At 39.7% G+C, this 16041-nt stretch overlaps 1 protein-coding gene across 1 annotated transcript in view; it reads left to right on the top strand.

Moving 5' to 3' along the window:
- stpg2 (sperm-tail PG-rich repeat containing 2) overlaps positions 1-16041 on the top strand; it is a gene marked incomplete at its 5' end in the record, with an annotated part of 51021 nt that overhangs the window by 13352 nt on the left and 21628 nt on the right. The window contains 3 exons of the mRNA XM_083978579.1: positions 4933-5092; positions 6922-7085; positions 7278-7370. Coding sequence (XP_083834705.1) covers positions 4933-5092; positions 6922-7085; positions 7278-7370 — 417 coding nt within the window. The remainder of the gene's footprint in view (positions 1-4932; positions 5093-6921; positions 7086-7277; positions 7371-16041) is intronic.

Raw genomic sequence — 16041 nt, 5'->3', positions numbered from 1 at the left:
AGAGCTGCTCTGTATGTTGTGGTTTCTGGCCAATGTCAGTATCATATCTTATACGTCTAAATAACCTATTTACAGAGATACCCTTGTGTAAATATGAAAAATCTGATATTTTCATATCCAGGTATGAGGACTATAGTAGAATTCCTTTTGCAGATTGAGAAAGGAACCGCTGGTGCTTAATGTAGCTCAGCTCTCCTTTTTTCAACTTATTTGAACCAGCCTCAGATAATTTTTTTGTCCACTTGAGGGCAGGGCACCAAGATGTAGTAGCCTTTAATAATAAAAAAGTAGATCATTTACAGTAGTAGTGCAGTAGTTAAACCTCTCTAAGCAGCTGCAGAGTTAACACTCAAGTTAACACAAGTTTGATAACAACATAATTAAATGTGTTAATGATCTGCTCCTGTCATTTGACCGTATTACCACACTTTTGTCATTTTCTTTACATCTGTAATCTGAATTCTTTTTGTGTTATCCCAAAGCAAAATATTAGTGGCTACAGTGTCATGAATATCAGCAGGAACTGTGTAGGAGTGGCACAACACTACAGTAAAGTTACCACAGTCTGTCTCCTCCCGAACCAAACACTCCTGTGACCACATAGTTCCCATAGCTTCATCTCATATTCTACTATTCCGAATAAAATCTAATGGAACTGCTTTATCGTATACATGCCTTTTACATAATGATGTGAGGCAGAGAAAACAATCAGACCATGTTGAAAATATTTCTCAGACACAATTTATAGGAGACCAATATATTAAATTACAAATATCTCAAAGGAGGCCGGTTGTTAATATGGAATATTTAAGATTATGTTACAGATCCAAGACACTCTGCGTGTTTAATTGATGTGCTGAGAGTGGAGGATTTCTTCCGATGAGGATGAAGATGAGTATATTAAGAGGCTCAGAGGAGCAAAGATGAAGGATGTGAAAATGTGTAGTTTTACATCTCAGGAATAGCTGAACTCCTCTGTGGCACTGCCCCACAGATTCACTTCTGTGAAACTATCTGACTGATGTTTTAATTATCACTATGATGCACACGCACACAATGTGACAGTGTGTACTCACACACAGAATGAAAAATTCAGACATACATGTGTGCACATTTTATCTGCAGAAAAATATAGACACCAGATCGACAAGTTTGCCAGGATTACTGACATGCATGCAAATGAAGACAACAATATATTTGCATGACACACACACAGACACACGTGCACACAGACGCCAACACACATTGGTTTTCCAGGTTTCCAGAAATTACTTTAATAACATCTGAAGCATAAAACATTTTGCAAGTTTCCTGGTGAGAACAACAGATGCAAGATTGTCGGGTCTATTTGATACGTTGGATTGGTGTGTGTCTGGGTGTGAGTGTGTGTGTCATAGCTTGCGCTGACCTAATTTCACTGGCCACATGCTGTGTTAGTGCGTCGACCCTGTGATGCCACGTGTCACAAGTCATCTCCAATGCAGAACTAAGAGCGTCAGTTTTCTCAGATCTTCGTTTCCCCGTGGTTCCAGTTCCATCTGACACTGTTACCCTGTGGAGGGATGGGGATGAAATCAGGGAAGGAGCAAGTAAATGAAGGAGGGAGGGAGGGGTAGATAAGAAGAGCAGCTGGAAATCATCCTGTTCTTGCCTTTCCCCCTCCCCTTTGACTTCCCAGTTTCCCAATATCAAAGCATCAATCTTGGTGGAAAACGTGCCTTTTCCTCGATGTCCTTTGTCCTCTTTGCTGCACTCATTGCCCCTTCTCCTTTTTGTTTTTCAAAACTTCTCTGCCTAATGTTTTTTTTTTTTAAGTCTTTGATTATCTTGTTTGCCTCATTTCATTTATTTTCCCTTTTATCTACTTTGGTTCCATTTCCTTCCTCTTCTCAGTTCTTCTCTAGTTCTTTCTGTTGTTTATCCTCCCGTCACACATTTCAATTTCAGTTTCTTTTGACTCTGATCTTGATCACTCTATACAACATTTTATATGGTGAAGCATAAAAAACCCATTGTACTTCTTGATAAGCAACATTAACAGCCAATCACTTAAAAACCTAGTGATGTAACTTAAGTCCATTCACAAAACCCAAAGACACTGAACCCAGAATCCTGACTGTGCTCTATGACCTTCTGAGGATGCAAAATAATAAGAATAAATGAAAGGCATTCATAATATTCACTGTGGTGTAAAGTGTGACGATGCTGCCTCAGACAGTGCTTAGCAAATGAGTTTTGTGTGACTGAGAGTTGTTCTAGTGTAATATGACAGTTTATCATTCATAAGCTGTCTGATATCAGGCAGAGATGTTCACAGCCAGTTCCAGCAGTGACAACCCTCAGCTCTGATATAAAGCACGTGGGCAAGACAGACGTGAAAGTGAAGTATAGTTTAGGCAAATATTGATATTATATAGTACACTATATGATAAATGAGAGCTTTAAACAGAGGTGTTTTCAGGCTGAACCTAGCATTTTTCACATCCCCTCCATGCCATTGTTAAAGTTTTAACTTGGGATGTTTTGTGGAGTTGTATAAGATACCAGGAGTAATGGCACAGAAAACGGCAGAACTCTATATTTTGAATACCTCTATCACTTTATTGTGCTCTCAAACAGCCCTTTACAAAACAGCTCATGTGCAGCATAATACATTTAAGTATGCAGGAACATGGAAGTTTGACATTTGATTGTGATTGTGTACGTCGACATTGGATGTTTCGGTGGCTAAAACTGCCCCAATCCATGCCGTTACCCCTGTATGCTTTTCCAAACTGGTACACTTTTACACACTGATACACTGTCTATGGATAAGTGCCTCATACAAAACCCAAGTCAAATAACTGTCGCTTTAATATTGAGCGGGGTTGGGGGTTTCGTTCAGTGCCAGAAGAGCATGAGGGGACTTCCATTACTTCTGCTGCCCCATCACTCCGTGGCCTCATTAATCCACGTTAACAGACGTGGAGACATTCTGTCACTGAGGTGCCCACAGAGGCACCTTGCATTGAGAGCACTTTGACTCTGGGCACAATTTTCAAGAGTTTTTCTTTGGCATTTCTCCTGAAGGGTGTTTGAAAATGGAACAATGGAAAGCATAACCAATAGGAAAAAAAAATCCACCTTCAAAATAGATTTGGTATTCATGTGAAAATGCCAAAAAACCTCACTCAGTCAATTTCAGAGAGGGAAAAAAAACATGTCCATGAATAAGACTTTACCAGAGCCAGTAGGGCAGCGACTGACAGATGGGCACAAACCCCGGCTCAACAACTGCCTTTGAATGAACTCAGTTTGTTTCGGCCTTGAAACCACATGTCTTACAGTTACTGCTCCGCTCCTTTCTTCTCCTCAAACACTCACTCCATTTCCATCCCCAGCACTTCCCCCTCTCAGTCATTTTCCTCTCCCCTGCCCATTTCCTCCTCCAGCTACACCTCTTCACTCATTCTTCTCCTCCTCTCATTTCTCCTTTCCCCCCTAAAAGCCCAATAATTCAACTGTGCATTACTAACACACTTTCTATTACCCCAGAACTAATTTTCCATAGGTTGCATCTTGTTCAAATGGAAAGTGTAAATCAATGATTGGCATGTTTCCAACAAATGGGTTATATTTAAGATCATTCTCATAGTTTAAACATCAGTGTGTGTGTGTGTGTGTGTGTGTGTGTGTGTGTGTGTGTGTGTGTGTGTGTGTGTGTGTGTGTGTGTGTGTGTGTGTGTGTGTGTGTGTGTGTGTGTGTGTGTGTGTGTGTGTGTGTGTGTGAACTGAATTGTTAGCATGGTCATGCTTGTATTTGAAGAAATCAAGGTCTTTTTATTCCTGTATTGCATTCAATAACAAAGAGGCTGAAGAGAAATTTAGAGTTACATTGAATCACAGTTCACCTTCAGTAATTTTGACAGAAAAGGCAACTTTTCTGCTTCGGTCCGTTGATTATCTGTGCTGTTATAATAGGCTATCAGATAAACACATTTGTACCCTGGAGGTGAAGCTACCAAGCAGTTACAGCACTGGATCGTCTCCAATATCAGTGAAACAGTCAAAGAACATTACATACCTGATTGTGCCTATTATCTTTGGGTTGAATACGCTGTTTACCCCATCCCATTTTTGTTGTCCTCAACTCATCCCATTTAGTTCTGTCTGTATGCATTTTACTTTCTTTTGCTCTTACGTTTACACATTTTTCTTCCTATTATTTCTTCCACTTTCATTTCGTCTTGTCTCTTTTGTCCCAGTTAGCGAGTTTTTAATTTTCTGAGAGGAGTTTTTACCAGTTTCTGCATTAGGATTCATGAAAAAGGATAAAACAGAGGACGGGCAGACAAGGGGTATATGATATGGTGAAAGGAGAACAATTACAGTAGCGGGTGGAAAAGAAAAACGTGACTAATCACAGTTGAGCCCAGTCTGAGGTGCAGGTTAAACACATGATTTTGATGATTCAATCAAAAACAAATCGGTGCTGCATCCATTCATTTTGCTTTCTGGTGTGAACCGACACGTTCATGAAGCAGACAACATGGTAACAGACTTTTTTAGTTGTGTTGTGTTGTGTTGTGTTGTGTATGTGTGTGTGTGTGGGCTGCAGGCAGTCTGTATTTGGTCAAGTTCTGTCTCTGCTTGCCGTCTCTGACAGTGTGGAGACATGGCGCTCTATCATTTTTTGTTCCTGTGGACAAAACAGATATTCACAGCTGGATTTGTTGTTTTGCTCCAGATGGCACTGAATTGACAAAATAAATGGATTATTTGTTATTTTAAAACAGTGCTGATCTCAGTTGGATTAACAGAAACAGCTATTAATCATTAGATTGTACAGTTGCAAGTGACTTGGTTTGACATGTATTTTTTTTCTAACGGTCTCCTCTCTGTTTCCTGACATGAACCTTTATCTGTCTCATTCCCTGCCCTCTCCCTCATTAGAGATTTAGCTCTGTGGAAGAAGTGTCGCCCCCTGTTGGTGTATATAATGACCCGCGCTGTGCCCTGGAGCTGCTGAAGAAGACAACAGGGGTGAAGAAAAGCCCATTTGGTGCAACTGCAGATCGCTTCAGTCCAAACCACAGAAAATGCTCTATACCAGGTCAGTGTGTGTGTGTGTGTGTGTGTGTGTGTGTGTGTGTGTGTGTGTGTGTGTGTGTGTGTGTGTGTGTGATATAATTAATAGAATGAATCCAGCCTGTCTCTTATTATCTCTAATTATCTTTACAATGTCAAACATCACTTAAAGTTCATTGTCACCTTGTAATGTGGGGATACTGCTTGTTAGTATTTTAGTTGAATGTTTTGAATCCCATTCACTTTTGAAAAACTCATGTTTTTTTAAAAGTTAAGATGTTAACTTGACATGGCTATTGTGTTCAATCAAACAAGTTATAATTAAAGGGATAGTTCACCCTAGAATGATATTTCGCTCATTATCTACTCACCCTCATGTTGACTAAGGGCTGGAAGAATTATCAGAGTCCACCGTCCCTTCTCTTAGTTACAGGGGTTCTCGGCGTAGCAGTGAATTTCAATGCAACGGTTGCAAAGGGACACCGGAGCTCTTCGTAAAAAAACACACACAAAAAAACATCCAAATACCTCCATGATGCTCGTATGTAATGTCCGTCTTGTGCTGAAGCCCCAAATTGCGTAATTGTCCCGAAAAAAATTAAATAAGTCTATATCTTAAGCTTGTTTGTAGCGGAAGCTTCTCGTCTTCTTCTTCTTCTCCTCTTCCTGGTCCGTCCAAATATCGCGTGATTCGCAGTAACCGCACTGACGCCGGCGCAAATCACGCGATATTTGGACGGACCAGGAATAGGAGAAGAAGAAGAAGACGAGAAGCTTCCGCTACAAACAAGCTTAAAATATAGACTTATTTAATTTTTTTTCGGGACAATTACGCAATTTGGGGCTTCAGCACAAGACGGACATTACATATGGGCATCATGGAGGTATTTGGATGTTTTTTTGTGTGTGTTTTTTTACGAAGAGCTCCGGTGTCCCTTTGCAACCGTTGCATTGAAATTCACTGCTACGCCGAGACCCCCTGTAACTAAGAGAAGGGACGGTGGACTCTGATAATTCTTCCAGCCCTTAGTCAACATGAGGGTGAGTAGATAATGAGCGAAATATCATTCTAGGGTGAACTATCCCTTTAAGAAAATAAGCACCACTTATGTAGCTTGTAAATTTGTATCTGTGTTTTGAAATCAGCTGACCTTTGCAAGTCTAACATAGGTTGAAAATTATTGTTATTATCTATTATTAATCTTACAAATTAAAAAAGAGAGCCCAGGATATGAATCAATAATATAAAGACTATAAAACTGAGTGTGTATTGCAGGGGCTGCACAAATTAGGATGAGCAGCAGCTTTTTATGGCTAAACACACTTCAAACTTCAGACCGACAGATTTATGTCTGTGATTGCTGCATCCCCTCAATACATTTCTAAGTATGACAGGATTTAAGGATCTTCCAGAATTTCTCTGGAAAGATGAAATGTTAAGTGCAGATTGGAAGAGGTGTTTGATAGGAAGTGGAGCTGAAATGAAAGATGTCAACACACTTTCTTCCTAAAATGACATTTTTTCTGGGCTGTAATATTATTAGTAATATAGAATAATAATGTGTTTCTGAGCATTTCTCTGTTCATTAAAGCAGACATGATACTTCGTTGTTGAAGTTTGAGCCAAACATGAATGCTGCTCTCTGCCAAAGCTAAAGACACAAAACGAGAGTTACACCTACTAATGTCTAATGTTTGTGTTTCCATGAGGTTTAGACAGTTACTGGTTAGAGAGATCCTAAGTACCATAGATCCTGATTTTTCAAGGATATCGTCTTCGACCATTTTATATCACACCAGTCAATTACTCCTCATAAACTTTACAATAATCCTACCTGTCTGTACTCTGCCCAGGTCCAGGATCCTATAATGTGTTTGAGCAAGGTGTAGCCCAGGAGAGCTTTAAAAAGGCATTTTTAGAGCGACACAGGAAGGGAGCCTTCGGCTCCACTGTTCAACGAACTTCCTTCTTCCACAACAAGGAATTGATAGAAGCCCCAACTCCAGGACAGTATAAGGTAGGAAGATCCATTAATAAACTATAGACATTCATTTACTTTTTCAGGAGCATGTGTAATGTATATACTATATACCCTGATATTAACTGGCTGAAATATAAACTTGTGTTATCAGTTGACTACATAAAGATGTTCCTAAACTTATCTCTGTGTTTGTGTGCATATGTATGACCGCTGTATATTTGTATTCAGGCAGAGGAGAAGACAGAGGAGTACTACAAACAACGGCACACAGCAGTCTTCAAATCAGCCACAGAACGTCTGGCATTATCACATCTTGCTAAAGTAAGCCCCCCTCTCCTCTACTCCCTCATTCTCTTTGTCTCCCAGTTTCTGCCACTATTGTCTTTTTCTTACTCGTTTTCATCCAGACTCCAAGTTTCGGTTGTAAAGCTGCTCAAACCTACTTAGCAGAAGAGTGGTAGATGAAGTTAAAGAGAATCACATGCCAAGTTTTTACTTTGATAAATGGGCCATCGCAGCCGCAGCAGCTGACCCACTACACCAAGGGTCCTGTTTTCCAGCAGTTAATTTTCTTTGACTGCTTCTTTTCTTGTTTTCCTCTTCCTGCTAATGCTCATTTATGCCGAAGAAAACAGGTCACAATCCATGATAATTAGTTTCTTGTTCCTCTCCCATGTTCCTTTTCCTCCTCCTTCCTTGTTTCTGTCCCTCACCCACTTTTTGAACTTAACCGTTATTAATATTATATACACATACCTTACCTCAAAATAATTATGTTCTCTTTTTATGTATTTATTTATTTATTATCAATGCGTATGAGTATATCCTAAAAGTAAAAAAACAGGACATCATGCTTTTACTTTAAAGTTTGTGATTTTAACTGCTGAATATTTTAATGTTAGTGTAGTGAGAGATATACTCATTCTTCTACGTTTATTTATTTACATAAAAACTACAGTGTTTCTGCAGCCATGGGGCATTTGTCTTTAGGGTTCCTTGTCGAAAATAACTTATCTAAACCTCAGATCTAAACTGGTTTTAGGTGAACTTTCCAGCAGTTACCTGCATATCAATAACATCTGTAAGAGGGGAAAAAAACAATATATTTATGGAAATGTTGTCAGTGCTCATAGAGTTGGTGGAGAAAAACGGAAAAGGCTGAATCCCTTGTTGCACTTGTACAGTTGAGCACGTAGCCCTGAGATACCAATCCATCTGAGAGCTTTGTGTCAGAAATGAAACAGAAACTTTGAGCAGTACACCGTGAATCTGTTTAAAAGGGCCAGATATGACATGGCAACAACATAACACTGTAAATTCAGTGAGTGTCATTATTTTTTAGGGCTGTGTGTTTTATAATTGCATCCATTTTTAAATTTGGCGGTATTGGAAATATTGCTTCAACCCTTGTTTTTCACTTTTGCATTACAACACCATTATGCATGCAGTGCTTGATGTGAATGTCAACAAATAAATAACAGCAGCAACAGTGCTACATTTGAAAAAGTGACAATGTTTGGATTGTGAAAGCTGGATTTCTTTGCTCTGTATGACACAGGAGGGTGTTTACTTGCATATAAATAATGTGCTAATGAAGAAACACAGAAGCAGCTGGTTGTGAGGGTTAGCGACTGAATCTTACTCTAGTATTAAAAAATGTTCCAGGAGAAAATTATGTAAATTCCCGGTTAAGGTGTTTTCATATTCAAGATACACAATTTGTATTTTCAAGTGCCCCTCTGGGTACCAGCTGTTGTTTAATCTGATTAACACCAAAGGTTAGAATAGTCTGAATCTTGAGGCAAAGGTCTCTAGAATTGATCCTGACACCTCAAACTATGCCGTTCTTTTTAAAGACAGAGTTTAAAGGGTAATTCAGCACTTATCACAGAGGGCAAGAAAATATGATGGATAATTTGTCATCAATTGAGCTATAAACGAATTGGTCTTAAGATTACACCAACTTTCTCCCAGAGAAATGTGGCATTGAAAATGACATGTCTAACCTAAATGATGGCAACATAAAACATAAAAGTTGAGTTTCAGACCCTTTGTGCTACAGCATTGGATGTCCTTGAATTAACTTTTACATCTAAGAGAAATTGTGTTTTTTGACAATCATTACTTAAAGCAGAAGTAAGCGATCCGGTCGTTTTGGCTAACTTCTTGTCAGCCGATGGAGTTAGCAGTCCCCGCCCTCGTCCCTACTTCACCACATTCACGCGCATCCCTTGGCTGCACACACAGAGAGGCCCCTTTATGTCGTTCTCTCTCCTCATTGGATAAAGGTTGTAGGATACAAGGAAAGTTTTCTCCTCCGCTTACAGCAGAGCAGAGTGACTGACAGACCCATGTTTCAGAACAAACACTCTATATAAGTGATTGCTGTCGGAAGATATAACTATTTAAGACTTACTGTATATTAACACAAACATTCCGCTTACTTCTGCTTTAAGTTTTAGTGATTTAAAAAATGAGAAAACACACAGTCCTTTGAAAGTCTCATTCAGGCCCAGTGATTTTCAATGTATCAATATTCAGACACAGAGCTAATCAGTAAGTGTTTTACACCTCGGAGACCAAGTGGCTGCAATTAACTACCTGGTGGGGCATGAAACCAGCAGGACTCTGGGTATAGAGGAGCAGGATTGAGAGCTACTGCTACAGTATGTGAGGAGATACGAATAGAAATGTTACCAAATACTTTTGCAGCATAATAATGTTGTGCATAAGCATTCTCCATTGGGAAATTATTTTACCTTTCTACATAGTAACATAAGAGATCAGGGTCAGCTTCGGGGTGAAGGACTATCTCTTAATGACCTGGTCCACCCTCTTGTTCCCAACACAAACCTATCAGGATAGCAATGAATATCATTTTTGTTGTCCTCATTGAGTTGTACTGTATTTGTCTGCAATTAATATACAACTGGGCGGAGCGTGGCATTTGTTACATTTTGATGCACTCATTGTATTTTGTATGGCAATTTGGATAAACATAGTCACAGAGTTATGTGTGTTTCTACAGTTACATCATTGTTGGTGTTATATCTTCAATCACATTTTATTGCATCTCACAAATGAACTTAAACAAGTGTGATGAGACTCATTAGAAAACCGAGAATGAACCATTAACAATTCTGGTGCTGATCGCCTCAGTAATAGTCTGTACCTCATATATCTGTCTGCACTGTTTGCCATTCTTCATGACAAATGCACCGTGTAGTGCTCTGTCAGGCCGCAGTATATTGTACTGATAGATGGGCTGGCTCATTCAGAATCCTCAGTGTGCCACATCCTAATGCTGACAATAGAGAACTTGACGGTCATACTACTCACAGTCCACATTATGTCTGGATATAGATCTGAATCTTGGACATGTGCAAGTTTAAAAGATCAGTGGAAGTTTCATTGCATGCCAGACATACACTCCCACACACACTGGGTGATTAAATATTTAACAATGGCTTTAACTGGGTTCGTTTCCCAGGTGCAGTCCCTCCTCATTGGTTGTGTGTTCCCACAAATATAATTGGCCGTATTTGCGGGTGGGGAGCCATTGGGGTCGAGTTGAAAAGAAGTGGCTGGTGGCACCACATATCACAGAGGTAGCACATGGCTGTCTGCAGCCCTCCTCTGCAAACAGCAGGGTTAGCAGTGACGAGAACTGCACTTCACAGTTTCTAACTTTCCAAACTGAGAGTAAACAAGCATAAAATGCAAATATAGAAGCACAAAAAACCCAATTACTGTACTTTAGAGACATAATATTGCCTTCATATATCCCTCCCTGTCTCACCAGCTCTTTTTTTCTTACTGGCTCATACCTCAGACTGTTCTGTGGAGAAGATCTGAGGCCACTTGTAATGGCTCCACGCAGAGCCTCCTTTATGGCCAGTTAATGAAAAATCACCTGGGGACGTCTTTGCTGTAACAGTTAGCCACATGCCGCGCTGCAGCCTATGCTGTATCCCTGGAAACGGCACCCTGCTGGGACGGATATTAAAAGAGCCTAATCAGGAAGCAATCATGATTATAAGAAGGGAGTCAGAAGAGAAACCAAAAAAACAAAACAAAAAACAAAACGACAGAAAGTTCGTTTTTACTGTGTGTTTCATGTCAGGGAGTGTAGGTCTGCTGTGCTTTAACTTGAAAGCTTCATCTAGCTGAGGAGGTCAACATTTTGTGAGGGAAATTATTCACACTGCATTGTATTTAGAAAGCAGTAATGTAAAAAACATCTACCGAGGTGGATTAAACACAAGACCTGTTACCTGTGAAGCTATTTATTACATTCTTTCCTTCCTCTGAGCTGTTGGCTGCTGTTCGTCCTCCAGATCTTTTGTTTCTAAATGTTAGCTATGTTTTGAGGCAAAAGTCTGTGATTGTGTATCCTATTCACAACATGAATTTCAAATCAGGCCATCCCCAAATCCACTTTAAACAGATTAGATTGCCAAACAGTGGTTAAATACATAGTGAACAAGTGCATGGCACAATCTGTTTAGGTGGATGCTTCTTATCGTTTGTTGTGCTCTTATTCAAAGGGTGCCTGCATTTCTGACAGACAAATACACCGCAACCAGTTCATATATTTGAAGCAAAGTCAGATTCATACTTTGGCTTTAGGTCTGGATCTGATAGGAGTTGATTACCTGTCTGTGGTCGAGACAGAATCAGACATGTTGTTGAGAAATGACAGATCTGAAATGAGAGATGATTATGAGCCCAACATGGCCTAAATGAGAGATTGCTTCTCTCACTCAAAATCCATTGCTTTTTTTCAGTATCATTTCTCTTGATCGCCACCCCTTTTTCTCTCATTGTCCATCCTCAAGATTTTTTGCTCCTTGTTGCTCCCTCTTTCCTTTTCCCTATACACATCCACATTCCTTTTTCACCATCCGTCCCTCCTCGTTACTCCTGGAAAACCCTTCCTGATAATGACCTCTCTGTTGCAGAGGTCGTGGGATACCCTTAGGCAGCACTGGGAGAGAATAAGGGAGGAATTTAATTTGGACCTATGTTTCACCCTTAGGCTGTGGAATTCCTTTCTCTTCTATAGAAGAGTGAAATATTGCCCTGTCCCCTGAAGCAACAGCAGAGAGGTTTGACTGGACGTTTTGTCTGTCCATCAGTTTTTTTCCTGTATGTTCCTGTCTATCATCATCTCTGCTGATTTTGTTCTGCTGCCAATGATGTTTAGATTAATAGAGGTCCTGATGGATGGTCATTGTTCCACTAAGTGACTTGGAGGTGCAGTCAATGACAGGGACATTGGGTCAATAATAGGGTGTTAGCAATAACTTTAATAAGAGGTGCACTTCCACTTTAAAGGGCTAGAGCTGTCCTGAGCTGATCCTTAGTCTGGGAATATTTTTAATTGACCGGCAATAGCCAAGATAAACCAAGTCAAAAACTAATCCTCCTTACTACAAACTCCACCTCAAACTACTGGTGCTGAAGGGTAAGAATACGTTAATTGCAGTTTCATTGGAACAATCCAGTGATGTACAAATTTTTCAATTAGTCCTGGATAGCTTTTCTTATATTCCCCCAAGATTTTGCGAGTTAAACGTGGATGTAGAGAACCAGAAAATACTACTCTGGACTTACAATGGTGATTTGAGAGAAACGCTTCAATAGTTACATACACAATGCAGGTATAATGTGAACCATTATCACCATTCTAGTTTAGCATCTAACCATGCCAACTTTTGCCAAGTAGTTCTGACACAGCTGAGATGGGAATGAGTTGAAGTAGTTTTATATTTCCAGTTTACACATTTACATTTTCTATCTGTTAATACAAATAACATTAATACAAATCCTCATATTGTGCTAGCTAGGTTACACACTTCTATCACCCAGTTAATATAAAGAACACTGACATCACCAGGTGGTAACCACCTACTGTCTGGTCCTTTGCTAGTTATAGTTTATTTACATGTAAAAGTAAATTAGCTGCAACAAAACAACACAAAGATGACTGTGTAAACGCAACCAATGGTTACTTATGCAGTACAGGAGTACATGAATAGTTTCTCAGTGTTGTTACTGAGCTGAAATTGTTTTCAGACCTTCTCACTATGTATTCTGATTTGTGATTTTGTGAGCATATTTTCACATAAATTAGATAAATCATACTTTTTGAAAAATCTCATGTAACCCTCAATAACATTAGTAAATAAAAGGCCATTTTCACCTTTAATCTGATACAATAGTATTAAATTCTTATTCAAGCAGATCTGGCTCCATGCGTGTCATTGGAAGCTGATGTAACCAAGTAATAATGTCTCTGCCAGTCAAACCTATTTCAGTTTATCTACAGTAATATCTGTTATGCTGGCAATCAACAACACTACATAATTCTCCTTTCTCAGTGTAACTGGCTTGATAGCATCAGACAGGCTATATTAAAACATGGCTTTTATAACATGTACAACCGAAAATGATTGAATGCAGGATTCATAATACTCCAATGGTGCGAAAATAATAAAGAATACAAATAGAAAAGGAAAGACTTCACAATAGGGGGGCTTTCCATCCTTCGCTTGGCAACTCGTGCTGTTGGGGAAGGTTATATATACTGACTTCCAATGCCATGGCAACATTATGAATACTATTTTATGACTCCTCCTTGTACAGTGTAATTTTGTACATTTGTTTAAAAGATTGACAAGTAAGAAGGTACATATGGTGAAATTACAGTAATTTAGTGGTTCAGTATTTAACTGAGCACTAATTTATACAGCTGTGTTAGATACCTGCTTATTAATTAAACTCCAGTATAGGAGCTATTAGAACTGTGTGGTGACTAGACTTTGTTTTCCTCCTACCTGTTTCTGGTCCCAGTTGCTAAAAGCCTTATATTGCATAAAATCACATTCAATTGCAGCTGTTTTGTATTTCTGGCCCAGCAATACAAGACAGACATTATTCACAAGGCCTGGCACAGTCAAGGAAAACCTCAATAATGTCAGTGACAAGGGGAAAAACTCCATATTGCTCTCAGAAAAAGAAGTCACACACCATAGCACCAAGCAGGAAGGATATGAAGGAAAGAAAAAGAGAATCAGAGAGAAATAGAGAGAGAGGGGGACTGTATAATGTGTAATTATCTAACCTATTAGCTCTGGTTGAGATAATTAGAGTGTTTGCTGAACATACATTTATCAAAATGAAGAGCAGCATGCAGAATGAACCAAATGAAAAAAAAATCCAGGTGGTGAAATTACACTAAAAGTGAGGAGGGAGGGGATTGACAGCGGGATGAGGGAATGACGAAGGAAGCGAAACAGGTAGAAAGAAAGGCTGATGACAGAGGCAGAAAAACCGAAATGAAACAAATGGCAGATAGATAAGCAATGAGAAGAAGTGAGACATTTTGTCTTCAGATACAGAAAGATGATAGATAAATAAATAAATGCCATGTAAACCACACGAAGAGCGTGACAGCACATTGACGGTAATACCATGGGCAAGATATCTTGAAATATCTGGGATATGAAAATATGCAGAGGCCCAAGGTTTGTCACTTATTGACTTTTTGTCTCTGTGTTTCATTGCATTTTTATGATATATCCATGGACAGCTAATGGCATGTCATGGTGCAGCCTCTGTTTATGGGAGACAGGGGATTTGGGTGATGAAAGAAAGGAACAAAAACAGGAAAATGGAGTTATAGATTTGATATGGATTTAACTGTCAGCTGTCAGGGTAATGATGATGGTGGTGTGAGTCCCTGTGAGAATTTGAGTGCGCTCGCATACACACACACACACACACAAGTGCACGTGCAGAGAAAGTGAGTCAAGAACAAATAAATACACATATATTAATGCAACAATACCCATTGTGTACACACAGCATATATACAGTATATCCACCCAACTGCTTGTATGCACTTGTGTATCCATAACACACAGAGTTGCGTGCGCACACACGGGAGACACACAATTAAGTGACGGAATGAGAAGAAGTGCTTGGTGTCACTTTCACCCCGAGGCTTCAGATGGTAACACTCCCATTATGCTCTGCACAATAGTGTCCTGAACAATTCATGAATGTGATGGATAGAACGATTTGAAGATGGGGTGGAGCAGAGTAGTGGTGCTGTCATATCCAGTAGCTGTATTGACTAGTCTTTCTGACAAGAGCTTTTTACTCCCTCTTCCCATCTCTGTGTTTCTGCTTCACCTTGCCCACTCTCTTTAATTTGCTCTCGACTATAAACAAAATAGAGAGAGAAATGACATGCAACGTTATTGATTTTGTGCTCACGAGTCAGTCACATCACAAAAGTGTCGCCGTGGCCACATGTCGGTCCTCCTGCTGTTTTACCCATCTACCTGTCTTCCCTGCTTATTTGCCTGCCACCTCTCCGCCTACTCCTTAACTGTAAAGTCACAGTAAAACATTGCTGTGATTTGTTCAGCTCAGCCACTCAGCAGAATATTTAAATCAACTACACTCCCCCCAGAGCTGAAGACCACAAGCAACACAGCTCCTTATCCAGCAAGCAGGAGTTCAGACTGACCGATGTGAGTCAGAGATCCCGAGTGTGAAAGCTTATCAAACACACAACACACAACACTACACAGTGGTTTATAATGCAAGGAAGAGTTTTATAATCCTGCCGAGCTATCATGGCAACAACAGTGCTATCCCTCATCAGGTCAACAGTAAAAGTCTGCTACAAGTTGGAAACTAATCTTACAAACTTGCACAGATTCATCAAATATATAACGCTGCATCTAGTTGCTGTTGTTTATCTTTGACGCTTCTCTCTCTGTCCACTTTCCAACTCGTGAAATCAATGTAAGGATTAGATATTATCACATAGGTCCAATGTCTATCTCAGTATTGCTTGTGTTTTCAATTCGGTTGCTGGACGGTTTGTGTTTGTTTGCACCAAATAGCCAGCGTATCGACTGTGCGTTAAGCCGGTTAGCTACGTTTGTACCAGTTGTGCCAATGTCTGATTGTGTAT

The sequence above is a fragment of the Trachurus trachurus genome, assembly GCF_905171665.1.
Source record: "Trachurus trachurus genome assembly, chromosome: 9".
Classification (NCBI taxonomy): domain Eukaryota; kingdom Metazoa; phylum Chordata; class Actinopteri; order Carangiformes; family Carangidae; genus Trachurus; species Trachurus trachurus.
This window is presented reverse-complemented; position numbering and strand designations above follow the sequence as displayed.